The 16,578-nt window shown below is 39.3% G+C and overlaps 1 protein-coding gene across 1 annotated transcript in view; it reads right to left on the reverse strand.

The window, feature by feature from the left end:
• LOC117513733 (adhesion G protein-coupled receptor B1-like) overlaps positions 1–16,578 on the reverse strand; it is a 712,829-nt gene that overhangs the window by 347,613 nt on the left and 348,638 nt on the right. Inside the window, 3 exon segments of the mRNA XM_034173969.1 lie at positions 4,214–4,378; positions 15,087–15,251; positions 15,644–15,811. Coding sequence (XP_034029860.1) covers positions 4,214–4,378; positions 15,087–15,251; positions 15,644–15,811 — 498 coding nt within the window.

A 16,578-nucleotide genomic window follows, 5' to 3' on the forward strand; every position in this document is an offset into this window, starting at 1 on the left:
CCATATAATAAGTCCAATATTGGCCAGGACAATCTTACTTTATGTAAAATGCTTCGATCTGCTTTCTGTAGTGGGAAGTGAATGAGAGTCTGCAGTTGCCCATGGGCTGAACACCAGTCTGATATTACATCCCCAGTCAGGGCCAGTACCCATTTACAGCTGGTTGGGCTGGGACAATGAAAATTAAGCATCTTGTCCAAGTACACAGTCAAAAAGTGTGACAGGGAATCAAACTCAGATGTACACTGAACAAAAATATAAATGCAACACTTTTGCTTTTGCTCCCATTTTTCATGAGCTGAACTCAAAAATGTAAAACATTTTCTATACACACAAAAAAACCTATTTCTCTCAAGTATTGTTCAGAAATCTGTCTAAATTTGTGTTAGTGAGCACTTCTCCTTTGCTGAGATAATCCATCCCACCTCACAGGTATGGCATATTAAGATGCTGATTAGACAGCATGATTATTGCACAGGTGTGCCTTAGGCTTTCTCACACAGCACAATGGCACAGATGCCGCAACTTTGGAGGGAGCATGCAATTAGCATGCTGACTGCAGGAATGTCCACCAGAGCTGTTGGCCATTAATTGAATGTTCATTTCTCTACCATAAGCTGCCTCCAAAGGCATTTCAAAGAATTTGTCAGTACATCCAAACGGCCTCACAACCACAGACCATGTGCAACAACACCAGCCCAGGACGTCCACATCCAGCATGTTCACCTCCAAAATCTTCTGAGACCAGCCACCTGAACAGCTCCTGCAACAATCAGTTTGCAGAACCAAAGAATTTCTGCACAACTGTCGGAAATCATCTCGCTCATTTGCATGCTTGTCATCCTCACTGGGGCCTCGACCTGAATGCAGTTTATTGTCCTAACTGAGTGGGCAAATGCTCACATTTGATGGCATCTGACACGTTGGAGAGGTGTTCTCGTCACAGCTGAATCGTTGCTTTCACTATTCAGGGCAGAGAATCTGTACATAATTCCTGAAAGCTGAAAACATCCCAGTTCTTGCATGGCCCAACTGTTTGTTGTGATTTGGCGCTATATAAATAAAATTGATTTGATTTGATTTGATATGTCACCCATTGATCTGGTTTGGGATGCTCTGGATCAGCATATACGACAGTGTGTTCCAGTTCTTGCCAATATCTAGCAACTTCACACAGTCACTGAAGCGGAATGCACCAACATTCCACAGGCCACAATCAACAACCTGATCAACTCTATGCAAAGGACGTGTCGCACTGCATGAGGCAAATGGTGGTCACACCAGCTACTGACTGGTTTTCTGACCCCCCAGTCCCCTGTAATAAAGCAAAACTGCACATTTCATAGTGGCCTTTCATTGTGTCCAGCCTAAGGCAAATGTGTGCAATAATCATGCTGTCTAATCAGCATCTTGATATGCCACACCTGTGAGGTGAGATGGATTGTCTCAGCAAAGGAGAAGTGCTCACTAACACAAATTTAGACAGGTTTGTGAACAATATTTGAGAGAAATAGGTCTTTTGTGCGAATAAAAAATGTTTTAGATCTTTGATTTCAGCTCATGAAAAATGGGAGCAAAAACAAAAGTGTTGCATTTATATTTTTGTTCAGTTTACATAATAGGCCAACTCCTTATCTGTATAATTCCATGTCCAGGACTAGGGATGGGTATTGATGAGATTTTATCGATATCGATGCCATTATCGATTCCGCTTATCGATACGTCTTGTGAATTTTCTGTGTACTAAAAGTAGGCTTTACAGGTTTTCTATGTCAACAACATTTTAAATTGGTCACTGAATCCTTGATCTCTGGACATAAATAAAATAAATAAAATCTGTAGTTTTTGTCAAAAGCATTTCCTTTCATTCTTTTTGTCTCTTTCTCTAAAATTGTATTGTAGCATTATTAGTTATTATGAGTTATTGTTTCTATTATTGTTGTTGCTATTATTAATATATGAATAAAAAAAATACAATTTGACTCTTTTATGACAATGAACGCTGAGCCATTAATTATTATACAGAAAACATGCACACAAACACGCTGAGATGCGAACAGCTTAATGTTAACTTTAACATTGAAAATGCCATAGACATGCTAACGTGTTTGCATTGGTCCCATTTTTAAGTTATAAAATACATCTATCAACTTTTCAGAACACCACAACTGGTCGGTTTAACATAAAAATGTACATATTACTCACAGACATATGGGATTAGGATTTAGCATTTTAGCAGGGAAATAAAACAATGAATCAACAAAGCAGCAAATCGAAGCACTGCTTTGATCTGTGAATCACTGCTTAGACTGGTTCAAGGTTCAAAGCAAAGCCGCGCTGCAGAAAAGTTGATTACAGACCCGCTGCAGGGTCTGTAATCAATGTAGAGAAATTCTCATTTTCCTGACAATCGCCCCCAAAAACAACAGCCACTCTGAAGGGCCGATAAGGGAATCGTTAAGCAAAAAGGTTATTGATGTCGGTGGCTCAAACCATTTTTTTTAACGATACCCAAAAAACAAAAAAAACGGAAACTGGAAAACGGAACCGGTTCTCAATACCCATCCCTAGCCAGGACAAAAAAAAAGTATTTTCAGGATACTGTTTATGATGAAATACACTCAGGGATGAGACATAACGCATTTATACTTAAAAAGAATACTGAAAGATGATTGCAGCATGTTTCACACTTTTGTGATCACTTTTTATTGCTGCTAAATTGTTGTTTCAATATAATTCAATTAAATTTATTTATATGGCACCAAATCAGAAAATCAACGTCATCCCATGGCGTTTGACAAGGTTTATATCTAAAGGAAGAAACCTGCAATCTTTATCCTGTATTTAGGAATTATACATTGATGTCAAATACAATTTTAAAACATCTTCAGAGAATGAATTCATGTTACTCAGACAACATCTTTGTAATTAACCCTCTGGGGTCCCAGGACATTGTTTGGACAGTTCACTCGCCTGGCATAAATGTTTTATTATTGCTGTTAACAGCTCTCCCTGCATCCCACAATCAAATTTTATGTCTCTTTTTTCAGGACAACCTGTTCTTTCATAATATATATTTTGTTGTATTTTATAAGTGCAATAAAGGTTTACAATCAGAAATAACAAAAGAAAAAGTAAAGTAAAAAATTATTTTCCACACACATTTATTCAAAACACACAGTAAACTATAATAAACAACTGGTTTGACATTTATAAAGATAATTTGAGGTTTTGTGTGAAAGACTGTACAACAAAAAAGGTCAAACAATAAACACAAATGCCTATGGTCTATGCGTTTTTGTTTGTCTTCATCTCAAAGCAATTTCTGTCTGGTATTACACAAAGGTCACATCACCAATTTCTATTTCTACTGTGTTTTGGAGTCTTCTGTCTGACTCTGTAAGTAGCTTTCATTTCACACTTTGGCTCCTACAGTCTGAGGAGCGGTCCCTCTCCCTCACCCCATTGATATCGTAAACAGTGCTTTATGCCAGAGGGAGAGAGCCACAGAGTAATCCAGTAACATTCAAATGTAAACTAGTGGAGGAATCCTGATAGTTACACAGTCTTTGTTTGAGCACGTGAGATTGTCATGTGAGGCTCTCCGTCTGCTTTCACTTTCGCTGTGCGTAATGGTGCAGGGCGCATTGGAGGAGTTAGGGCCTATTCAAACGGGCCAACTAGTAAGATATCACTCCTGAAAACAATCTTTGGTTTATCACGTGAGGTAAATCTGCCCTACGATTGGATTTTGGAAAACCATGTGACGGTGAACCAATTCCGTTTGGACACTCACATTGTGCAGGTCCTCACACAGCGTCTATGAGGAGTACAAAGATGGCCGACGGTGGATCAAAGGTCCGCGGAGTTAACTTTTCAGCAAAAAAAAAGTAAGTTTCTATCTCATATCATTCAAACGTTATTTAGAATTTAGTAAAGCTTGGTCCCAGCCGTCGTATACGATGGCATCGGCCCCAGAGGGTTAAGTAATGGTCTTTGTCCTGAGAGATGAGTGCATGTGTATCATATCCTCATGATTTCAACTTAAAAATTACCCTGAAAATGGTAAATGTTTATTTTTCACAATGCAACATGCTTCAACATATCATAACAACTTGAATGTATTTTACAAAATGCTATATGATAATCTAACATCCTGCTTTGTAGCTGTTGTGGAATACAGTACATTTTAGTCACACTGGTTCTCTCATACCAGGACAGTCTCCAAGAAAGCAGTCAACAGTTTCCAGCCACTCCCCTCTGCATTCTGACCCTCCATATGATGGCCCATTGCATTCCCTTGTGCGCTGCATGGTACCATTTGAGCAGGAGGTAGAACAGGAGCTCCAACTGGACCACTCATTCCACACTCCATCCACTGAGGACACCATACAAATAGGAAGACTCAACATCAGTGCAATGAATGTGTTGTGCTATCAAATATCATCATCATCATCATCATCAAACTTTATTTCAGACACATGGTCCATAATAACACAGAGGAACATACAAAACAAACAAAAAAAAGACAATAAAAGACCAATTTCATCCATGGCCATGTAAGCTGAGGCGCCAGTGTTTCCACAGTTTAGAAAAGAACCTGACCGAGCTCTGTGCAGGGCTGGTCAGTGTGTGAATGATGCTGTTTACACAATCTGTGAGTCTGCACATGCATCTGTACATGAGGTTTCTGAGCACAGCAGCACAGGTTGGGACATTACAAACATCTGACTGGCACTACTCCATCGCGACACCTTAAGCAGCATTCTCATGCTGTCATTGTATGCAACCTGAAATTTGTGCATACTACTTTGTTTTTAATGCCGCCACAGGTGGGCAGTATACATTGAAGTGCAATATGCTTTAAAAAGTGCAGTTTTAACAGGTATAGAGCACATAGAGAACTTACGAACAAGCATATTAGCTTGTACATATTGAATACAACACTGAACGTGAATGTCTCTATCATCAGACAGGTCAGCGGTTATGTAATGTCCCAATATTTCACTTCATCACACACTTGGAGGATGCTGCCCGACAGAGAGAAGGCAGGAAAACACAATTTAGAGTCCTCTTTACTTCTGACAATCATGATGTTGCTCTTTTTTGCATTGTATTTAATATCAAAGTCTATACCGTACTGAGAGCAAACCTTTAACAGCTGCTGCAACCCAGCGCTACACGGACAGAAAATTACAAAGTCATCGGCGTACTTTAGGTGGTTTATGGTTGTATGAACAACCCCACAGCCAGTCCTACATTGATTCAACAGATTAGACAGATTGTCCATATACACATTAAAAAGGCAAGGTGAGAGAATGCTGCCTAGTCTTACCCCATTCCTCACATGAAAGGGAGAAGATACATAGTTTCCCCATTTCACACACACAGACTGGTGAGCATACCAATACACTAAAATTCTCAATAAATATTTCAGAACTCCTCTATTGTACAGTTTATGAAACAATTTTTCATGATTTACATGGACAAACGCTTTTGAGGCATCAATAAAACACATAAAAACACATAAAAATATATGCAACACATAAGTTGAGGCCAATTGGATATTGAAAGTGTTAGGTTTAAGAAGACATGCTGGTGCTACATAACATATCCAGTACCTCATGGAATTGCTTTGGGTCCTGATTAGTTCAAATGGTTTAGTCAATTTAGTTAAGCGTTATGTGGGCGTTACTGTGAGTGAAAAGTGTTCAAATGGTTTAGTCAATTTAGTTAAGCGTTATGTGGGCGTTACTGTGAGTGAAAAGTGTAGTGTGTTTGATGTCTTCCGCCACCATGTCTGTTTATGGGTGTGTAAAAATAAAAGCACTGGCTTGCGGAAGAATGCAGAAAAACAAAAAGCTCTGCATGCGTGTATGCATTCCAGCAAGGGGCAGTAAATCATCTGTGCATTAACAGCATCTATGCGTGTGTGTGTGATTTTATTTGGTAAGTTCAATGTAAGTACATAATATAATTGTAAGTATGTTAAAAATACATGGATGACACAAGAAAGTGAAAACTGATTTCCATTGGGGTTCATTTGAATGTCAAATGACAAAACAGAATAATAAATTAATACTAATATTAATAATAATAAAAAATATTATTTAGTGTGTATATGATAACAAGAACCTAAACAATTTCTAAATACTTTAAGACAGTAAATAACATTAAAAAGTTACTTAATTAACAGCAAATAAAAAGGTTTGAGTTCTTCAAAAAACGATTATAACTATAATAATAACAATAATAATAATAACATGTATATGATAACAAGAACCTATACAATTTATGGTCTAAGGTTCGAAAAACATTCTGGACTGACACGCCATTCCAACTCATTATAGAAACTTTGCATAATTTATTACCACCTTTGAAAAATGTCAGCAATTGATTTTGTAAACACTATCCAATCTGGAGCCTGTGGATCCCCACAGGCAACTTACTAGTATAATATAAAATTGCAGTTGGGAAAGTATTTGTTTCATCACAATCAGTGGTGGACACAGTTCAGCTAATCCGACAGCAGATAATTAAGGAAGCTAATGTTTTTGCCAGCAGATAAGCTTTTCAGACGAGTTTTAAAACCATCATCGGACCAATTATCTTCTGTTCAGGTATCTTCTGTTCTGATAACTTTCAGTCTGATAACTTTTTTTTTTTTTTTTTGCTAACGTGAGCAAAGTAAATGGACAAAAACATATGTAAACCCTAAAATCAAACATTTTAGTCCATCTGTTGTGTGTTTATTTAAGGTAGACTGACTGTCACTTGCTGATGACGTCATCATTAAGCACAAAATGTGACTGGCCGGTCGACGCAGGGATCATTGTGGTAGTGTAGTTCAGGTTCACTTTGGACATTACAGCATTTCCGTCCCTTGTCCCTTTGAAATCTGCTGCAAAACCCATCACACAGCGTGCAAAAAGAATTATTTAAATATCTAAAGGACACTGGATTATTTCATTGCATGTAAACAACCGACTATGGCTGCCAGGAGTTAAGGTTTTGTAAAATCTCAGCGATCACTCACCAGCCCGGTAGGTGGCGGTAAATGCACCTTAAGCTGGTGCCATCCACCATTAAATCCGAAAGAAGAAGAAGTATTATCGGCTGCTCAACACAAAAACAAAACAGACTAATTTTAACATTATTTTATTTCTTTATTTCTTTCTACGTATATTTTACTCTGCCAATCAATGCATTAATGGATGTATTTTGGTTGTTTAAGCCGCAAGGTTGAAAGTGTGTGAAAAAGCAGCAGCTTTTTAGTTCGTAAATGACGGTGTATCGAATACCAAGATAAACTGTGGCTTCTAATACTGTGTTTTACTACTTTTGAAAGATGATGACAGTGTTGGGATTTTATTTTTTATTCACTCATTTTTCGTGCATTCTTGTGTGTTTGTGATCCTTGAATTTACCCAGGAGCCCCTGTGGCACTTAGAGTGAAACTGGTTTATCAGAAGCCGACAGTGTAATCTGATGTGGCCACGTCCAAATCAATACAAATAGTCAGTGGTGGGCACAGTTCCGACAATCCGATAACAGATAATTATCGAAGATAACGTTTTCATCATCGGATTATCTTTTCAGATAAATTTTAAAACCATTATCGGACCAATTATCTTCCGATACATTAAGTTCCGATAACGTTCAGTCCGATAACATTTTTTTTGGTGGTGAAGTGAGTAAGGTTTAACAGTCAAAAAGGTTTGTAAACAGCTAAAATCGTTCCTGGCTCCTCCAGGCTGTGTGCAACAGTCAGGCCGCTGTCGGAGCTCAGAAGGGAGAGGGCACGCTCACTGTGTCGGAGCTCAGAAGGGAGAGGGCACGCTCACTGTGCCTTCACTGCACGTGGGTCTTTTCAGTTCTTCAGCAACAAGGTTATTGCCTCGTTTCTGTTTAAAACTGCACTCCAGTCATCATCTATCTCAGCGACAGTTATCTGAAGCTTTTGTACAACAATCACTTCCCCATAAATTCATAATAACAGACGAGAGCACTCTCAGAGGCTGAGAGTTATAAATTTTACCATTCACACTGAATGCAACATGGGTGACGTTATACAGAGATAAACTGTGACTCCTGCGATTTACTGTTTTTTTATAGAAATGGTCTTTAAGTTATATATATATATATATATATATATATATATATATATATATATATATATATATATATATATATATATATATTATATCGATAGATTAAAAACAAAATTACAAAATAAAAACTTCACTGTGCTCTGCGCATGCTCTGACTGGCTGTTGCTGGCTGATGACGTCGACAGCCTCGTGTTTAGTAGTTAGTCTTCGTGCATTTCGAACGTGACTAGCAGCGAGTGAGCGAGCCAGCGAGCATTTTTTTTTTTTTTCTCAGCTTACGGTGGTTTTTTGGGGGGAAAAATGAGTGAGGAAAACGTTGTTTGTGTTCGACGGCCTGAGGATGACGTCCAAGAGGAGCCTGGATTGAGTGGGGAGGTGTCTGGAGCAGCTCAGGCTGAGGCCCAGGCCTGCCATGAGGTCCAGAACCTGTGGCCTCACCTGGAGGAGTTCTTTGTTTTCCAATCGGTGGACAAGAAGAACGCTAGCATCCTTTTTTTACAGTGTGTCCTGTGTCACCCAAAGGAGACAACAATTAAAGGGCACACAACCAGCCTTTGTAATTTAAAGTCCCATGTGAAGAGGAACCACCCAGGCCATGCAATCCAATTTGAAGAAAGGATCAAGGCCGGTTCTTCACGTGGGAAACACAGGCGTTCGTCAGCTAGCAGCAGCAGCAGCAGCCAGTCTTCATTTGGTGGGCAGCCACCTGCAAAAAAAAGTCAGCTGTCCCAGCCAACTATTCGGGGGGCCTTTGCACAGTCGGCTGCTGACATTGGCGTCCGCCAGTCTGTGGTGGACTCGAAGATCATGGACCTCTTCGTATGCAACATGCTGCCCCTGCATGTTGTGGAGTCCCCCACATTCATCAGTTTGGTCAAGACCTTGAACCCCAGTAAAACGTCGATGTCCCGCCGCACCCTGGGGAGGAAGATCTTGACCAGCCACAAACAGCTGGAGGAGTATCTTATAAGGTATTTTTTGCAAAACAAAGTGTATTGTATTTTGAAATTCAAGTAGAAGCTTGCTTAACAGTACATGATGATGAAACTGAAATTGTAAGATACTAAATTTCTTGCGAGTTATTGATGTTAAATTAATTTTGAAAACACACAAATTATGTTAAATCCAAAATGTGAAATTCCATTGCAATTGTGTACAAAGCGAGATGTGCACTACTTATTGTTGTTAAGATGAGACATTTAAGTTTATTAATATCTTCAAATGTTTGTGTTTTGCTTGTTCCGCTCTCTTTTTGCTTCTGTTCTGAGGGGTAAAACGCAAAATGGGGACTGAAAAATGAAAATCACAAAATGGGATAAAATGTAACGAAACTGAGCACACTGAGTCCAAATAAGCACTTTTATTCAATTGTTTGGTCTTTGTTTTGCGCCCACTATAAATTGGGCCAGATACTGGTCAGTCTCTCTCTCTCTCTCTCTCTCTCCTAGCCTGTGATTGGTTGGTGGTTGAGACGCTGACGTCAGCATTAGTGGGCCTCACTTTGGGCAAGTTTGGGCAAGTATATGGCCCAATTCTGGGGCGGTTGTCAGTCTAATGTATTCGAGGCAGCAGCGCCATCTGGTGTTCAAGAGATAAAACGTCAGCCACTGGGTCAGTCTGCTCCATTTCGTGATCAGCCCCCGTTTTGCTCCATTGGGTACTATTATTTTAGTATAGCTGGTAAAATTTACTGAGGTAAAATGGGTAGTATAAGTGTGTATAAGCTTTTGCTGCCCATTCGGTTAATTAGGTCAACTGAGAAATCAGTTTTGTGTATTAATTTATTATATATTTTTTAATATTATCATGTTTTCCTAATCTACTTTTTATCCAGATTTTCCGCATTTAGAAATGCAATTTCATTACACTTAGGTTGATTTGCACACTTGATTTGCATAGTAAAGGTACTACAATAATAATCCCAAAATAATTTTGTATGATTGTTTTATTATTGCTATTCACCTTATTGACGTTTCAAATCCTGCAAAACCTCGGAGAGGTCGCCGCACTGTGAGTTCTCAGTAACATTGAGAACTTCACTGAGATGCTCTGATCACGCTGCACTTTAACCGCTGCACATGGACAACACCATTAACATCGCAATATAAAACTATTTTTATATTGTGTCTAAAACTCTCATGAATATATTCTTTGCGTTTATAGACGTTGTTATTGTTTGTTTTATGTAAACATGTGAGAATCACAGTCTGTCTCTCTGTTATTTTCAAAGGGAGCTGCTGTGAGCTACAATCACTTCCTGATCATGTCGTTCTGAGGGAAAGTGAAGTTTGCTCTTTGTCTTGATTATTATTCTTTACAGCACTGTTTGTCCTCTTTGTTCCAGACTAATATATATAATATGTCTGAAATTCGGTTTGCGTTTATTAAATTCCACGCAGATTAAACGTAACAGACACAGATTATTTGTTATAATTGTTTTAGGAAATTTTCAGGGTAGCATGCAGCAGTCGCTTATTGACGTGATGAAAACAAAAGCATAAAAAAAATAAATTTTGTAGTATAATATTATTTACAACTGTCATCGTGTTGATTCTCTATATTTGACTGCAGTGACTCTCTGGCACGCAAGGGATTATGGGATACGTCAATAGGGCAAATTCGTTGTAATGTTGTCTAATGCTAAATTTCTTGTTTCAATTATTAAAAATAATTGATACAGATAGTCATTATTACATTTTAAATTTTACAATTTGTTTATTTATGATTTATAATTTTTAATTACAGATTGTTCGAGGATGTCCCCTGGGTGGCGACCACTGCGGACTGTTGGTCAGCCCACAACAGGTCCTACATGGGGATGACTGCACACTGGCTGGACCCCAAGACTAAAGTCATTTCAAATGGCAACTTTCTGGCTTTAAGAAACACTATAAGAAATCAGGAAAAAAAATTTGTGGCAGTCAGTAACGGTTACTTTTTTAGACCAAGCAGAGTGAAAAAAATATGGAATCACTCAATTCTGAGGAAAAAATTATGGAATCACCCTGTAAATTTTCATCCCCAAAACTAACACCTGCATCAAATCAGATCTGCTTGTTAGTCTGCATCTAAAAAGGAGTGATCACACCTTGGAGAGCTGTTGCACCAAGTGGACTGACATGAATCATGGCTCCAACACGAGAGATGTCAATTTAAACAAAGGAGAGGATTATCAAACTCTTAAAAGAGGGTAAATCATCACGCAATGTTGCAAAAGATGTTGGTTGTTCACAGTCAGCTGTGTCTAAACTCTGGACAAAATACAAACAACATGGGAAGGTTGTTAAAGGCAAACATACTGGTAGACCAAGGAAGACATCAAAGCGTCAAGACAGAAAACTTAAAGCAGTATGTCTCAAAAATCGAAAATGCACAACAAAACAAATGAGGAACAAATGGGAGGAAACTGGAGTCAACGTCTGTGACCGAACTGTAAAAAACTGCCTAAAGGAAATGGGATTTACATACAGAAAAGCTAAACAAAAGCCATCATTAACACCTAAACAGAAAAAACAAGGTTACAATGGGCTAAGGAAAAGCAATCATGGACTGTGGATGACTGGATGAAGTCATATTCAGTGATGAATCTCGAATCTGCATTGGGCAAGGTGATGATGCTGGAACTTTTGTTTGGTGCTGTTCCAATGAGATTTATAAAGATGACTGCCTGAAGAGAACATGTAAATTTCCACAGTCATTGATGATATGGGGCTGCATGTCAGGTAAAGGCACTGGGGAGATGGCTGTCATTACATCATCAATAAATGCACAAGTTTACGTTGATATTTTGGACACTTTTCTTATCCCATCAATTGAAAGGATGTTTGGGGATGATGAAATCATTTTTCAAGATGATAATGCATCTTGCCATAGAGCAAAAACTGTGAAAACATTCCTTGCAAAAAGACACATAGGGTCAATGTCATGGCCTGCAAATAGTCCGGATCTTAATCCAATTGAAAATCTTTGGTGGAAGTTGAAGAAAATGGTCCATGACAAGGCTCCAACCTGCAAAGCTGATCTGGCAACAGCAATCAGAGAAAGTTGGAGCCAGATTGATGAAGAGTACTGTTTGTCACTCATTAAGTCCATGCCTCAGAGACTGCAAGCTGTTATAAAAGCCAGAGGTGGTGCAACAAAATACTAGTGATGTGTTGGAGCGTTCTTTTGTTTTTCATGATTCCATATTTTTTCCTCTGCTTGGTCTAAAAAAGTAACCGTTACTGACTGCCACAATTTTTTTTTCCTGATTTCTTATAGTGTTTCTTAAAGCCAGAAAGTTGCCATTTGAAATGACTTTAGTTTTGTGTCATGTCTGTGATCTGCTTTTTTTCTACAAAATTAAACAACTGAATGAACATCCTCCGAGGCCGGTGATTCCATAATTTTTGCCAGGGGTTGTATAACTTTTCAGTTATCTGATTAGTGGTTATCAAAGCTAACTTTTTGGTTAGCTGTGCCCACCACTGATCAAGGTATCGGAGGCAAGACCTCGTCCAAATGATGGCAATAATCCACTCATATCCACTATGAACATGTTAACATTTTCAGCAGCTGTGGTGGGCTGATGAAACATTAAACGTGTGTAATGTACAACCCCAATTCCATTGAAGTTGGGATGTTGTGTGAAATGTAAATAAAAACAGAATACAATGATTTGCAAATCCTCTTCAACCTATATTCAGCTGAGTACACCACAAACACGAGATATTTAATGTTCAAACTGATAGACTTTTGTTTTTGTGAAAATATTATATCTGCAACATATTTCAAAAAAGCTGGGACAGGAGCAACAAAAGACTGGGAAAGTTGATGAATGCTCAAAGAACACCTGTTTGGAACATTCCACAGGTGAACGGGTTAATTAGAAACTGATTGAGTGTCATGATTGGGTATAAAAGGAGCATCCCCAAAAGGCTCAGCCATTCACAAGCAAAGATTGGGCGAGGATCACCCCTTTGTGGACAACTGTGTGAAAAAAATAGTCCAACAGTTTAAGAACAATGTTTCTCAGTGTTCAATTGCAAGGAATTTAGGGATTCAATCATTTACAGTTAATAATGTAATCAGAAGATTCAGAGAATCTGGAGAACTTTCAACACTTAAGTAGCAAGGCCAAAAACCAACACTGAATGCCTGATCCCTCAGGTGGCACTGCATTAAAAACCGACATAATTGTGTCAAGGATTTTAACGCGTGGCCTCAGGAACACTTCAGAAAACCATTGTCAGTTAACACAGTTCATCACTACATCTACAAGTGCAAGTTAAAACTCTACCATGCAAAGCGAAAGTCATACATCAACAACATCCAGAAATGCCGCCGCCTTCTCTGGGCCCGAGCTCATTTGAAATGGACAGACGCAAAGTGGAAAAGTGTGCTGTGGTCTGATGAGTCCACATTTCAAACTGTTTTTGGAAATCATGGACATCATGTCCTCCAGACAAAAGAGGAAAAAGACCATCCAGATTGTTACCAGAGCAAAGTTCAAAAGCCAGCATCTGTGATGTTATTGGGGTGTGTTAGTGCCCATGGCATGGGCAACTTACACATCTGTGATGGCACCATCAATGCTGAAATGTACATCCAGGTTTTGGAGCAACACATGCTGCCATCCAAGCAACGTCTTTTTCAGGGACGTCCCTGCTTATTTCAGCAAGACAATGCCAAGCCACATTCTGCACATGTTACAACAGCGTGGCTTCATAGTAAAAGAGTGCAGGTAGTAGACTGGCCTGCATGTAATCCAGACCTGTCACCCATTGAAAATGTGTGGTGCATTATGAAGTGCAAAATACGACAACGGAGATCCTGGACTGTTGAAGAAATGAAGTCGTACATCAAGCAAGAATGGGAAAAAATTCCACCTACAAAGCTTCAACAATTAGTGTCCTCAGTTCCCAAATGCTTATTGAGTGTTGTTAGAAGGAAAGGTGATGTAACACAGTGGTAAACAGACCACTGTCCCAGCTTTTTTGAAACGTGTTGCAGGCATCCATTTCAAAATGAGCAAATATTTGCACAAAAACAATAAAGTTTTTTTCAGTTTGAACATTAACACTGTCTTTGTGGTGTATTCAATTGAATATAGTTTGAAGAGGATTTGCAAATCATTGTATTCTGTTTTTATTTACACCGAACTTCATTGGAATTGGGGTTGTAAAATCTATTGGATGATATATTTTAACAATTAAACAGTTAATTTGGAATAATTATGATTCATTAATATATCTAACAATGCCATTTTTTTCTTTTGGATATGCAGGGGTGGTGTCCAAGCGGGTAGTGCACTTGGTTTTAGTGTGGAAGGTTCCCGGCTCAAACCCCACCCTTGCCACATTTTTCCATGTAAGTTGCACGAGGAAGAGCATCCGGCATAAAACCAGTACTAATTCAACATGCGACCCAGAGTGCAAAACAAGGAAGCAGCTGAAGGGACTTTCTTTTTTTACACTGCATGCACATTTTATGTGCATTATTAAGTGGAATTAAATGTGCCTGGCACGACTCACTTGTACATAGATCATTTTAACCCTCTCCAAATTTTTTGTACAGTTTTGACAACTTTTTTTTTAAATCACAGTGCATACATTAAAACTGTCAAGTTTTATACATGTGCACCTGTTACAAAAAAGGCCTGTGAACTTCAAAGACTTCATCCTCCAACAAAGATGTCACAATCACCATATACCACTGTCCAGTGACTTCATGATTCCAAAATTTCTTCACAGACATTTTTCCACATCATAGGCTGAGTTCCCAGAGACATGGATGTTACAATTTCACTGTCTCTGTTTTCTATATTTGGCCACACATCTGTTTGACAAGGGCACTAAGCATTAATTCCAGCTTCTCTGCTTTCCTCTGGTCATACATTAGGCCATTTTACAACCAAGATGATTTGATTTAGACTTCATGTTGTCCCGTTAGAAGACCTTGACTTTTCTCAAGGGTTAGATGCAACATGACCCCTACCTGGACAGACTGCAATGTTGCAGAATTTTGTCTGTTGACTTGGTCCATCACAGTCATCTCCTCCAAACTGTGGGGGTTTGCATGTTCGTGTTCGATCCCTGTAACCTCGACCACAGGTTGATGAACACAAACTCCAAGGTGACCACTCGTCCCAAACACCGTGCACTGCAATCAAAGCAGCTAGGTTATGATTTATAGACAGACAAACAGTCTCTGTAACACTGTAAAAGCAACAAAACAAGGTTATGATCATCAGATAAATGCAAACCTGAGACAGTGCAGAGTATTGATGAGGGTTATTTGTTTTGGGATTATCCAGGTTGAGGAGTCTCCCTGCCTGTCTGAATGTTGGTGGAGCTCCGGAAATTCTCAATTATGACAGTGTTATAAGACATTGTTATAATCTACAAGCAAAGAGTTTTCTGTCAAGCAGACATAGAAATCATTTAAGGATATATGGCTCTGTTAACCTAAGGAGGGGAGGGGTGAGGCAGGTTCCAGGAGAGGGTTGGGTGAGTGCTGGAAAGCTGACATCAACAGGGATGGGGAGGGCTTACCTGGACAAATAGCAGAGTTGTTGCATGGTCTCTGTTCTCGCAGTGGCCCACTGCACTGAGTGCTGTAGGAGGAGAACACACAGAAACGAGTGCGACTCTGCCAGCCCTCCCCACATGTGGCAGAACACACACTCCACGCTGACCACTCCTCACCTGAAGCTGAGTCTACTGAGGCGATAGGTAAAGGAGAGGGGAATAGGAGGAAAAGGAGGGGGGAGACGAGAATACAGGGCCATAACTAGTAAGCATGCAGGATATAACCTCTGTAGCCAAAAGCAGAAGGGTTGCAGTGTGGCTAAGGGTATATTGTAGCTGTGTATGATTTCAGGAGCCACCGCCTTCAAAAGTCCATATTATGGGGGAAGCCGAGTTCCAACCTTCCAGTATTTGGTCCTTCGAAGGTCACATTCTTTGAATGAAGGTGGCCACTGAAATAAGCAGCAACTTCTCTTCTGCTTTTCCAGCTTTCACTGTAGAGTTCTGATGTCATATCCTTTTGCATCGACTTCAACAGGAAGTGAATGCCACAGGAGGATATGTCACTCGAGTTTTCAGTTACCACTACTACCTAGATCAAAGTCAGTTCAGCAATAAGGAAAAAAAGAAGACAACCATTGTTAGCCAAAAGGGCAAGCAAGAGCAGAACTAAACAGGATGTGGTGGTGGTGGGGTGGGGTGGGGGGTAGCCAATTAAATTCCTATGCCACCCCAAATCTATTTGTGATTATCAAACTTTGTCCACTGTAGGTTTGAAAGACGGCTGCATGAAGCTTGAACTTCATATTCATGCGGAACAGCTGTGGATATTTTGCTTTCTTACCAATTTCAAAGGAATCAGGATGTTTCTACCTGTCAGTCAATGTCTGTTGTCATGATGATATCTCTGCAACTGTCACTCAGTTGGAAGAGAAGGATGTCCACAAACGCAAAGTTTG

The sequence above is a fragment of the Thalassophryne amazonica genome, chromosome 7 (genome assembly GCF_902500255.1).
Source record: "Thalassophryne amazonica chromosome 7, fThaAma1.1, whole genome shotgun sequence".
In the NCBI taxonomy this organism is placed as follows: domain Eukaryota; kingdom Metazoa; phylum Chordata; class Actinopteri; order Batrachoidiformes; family Batrachoididae; genus Thalassophryne; species Thalassophryne amazonica.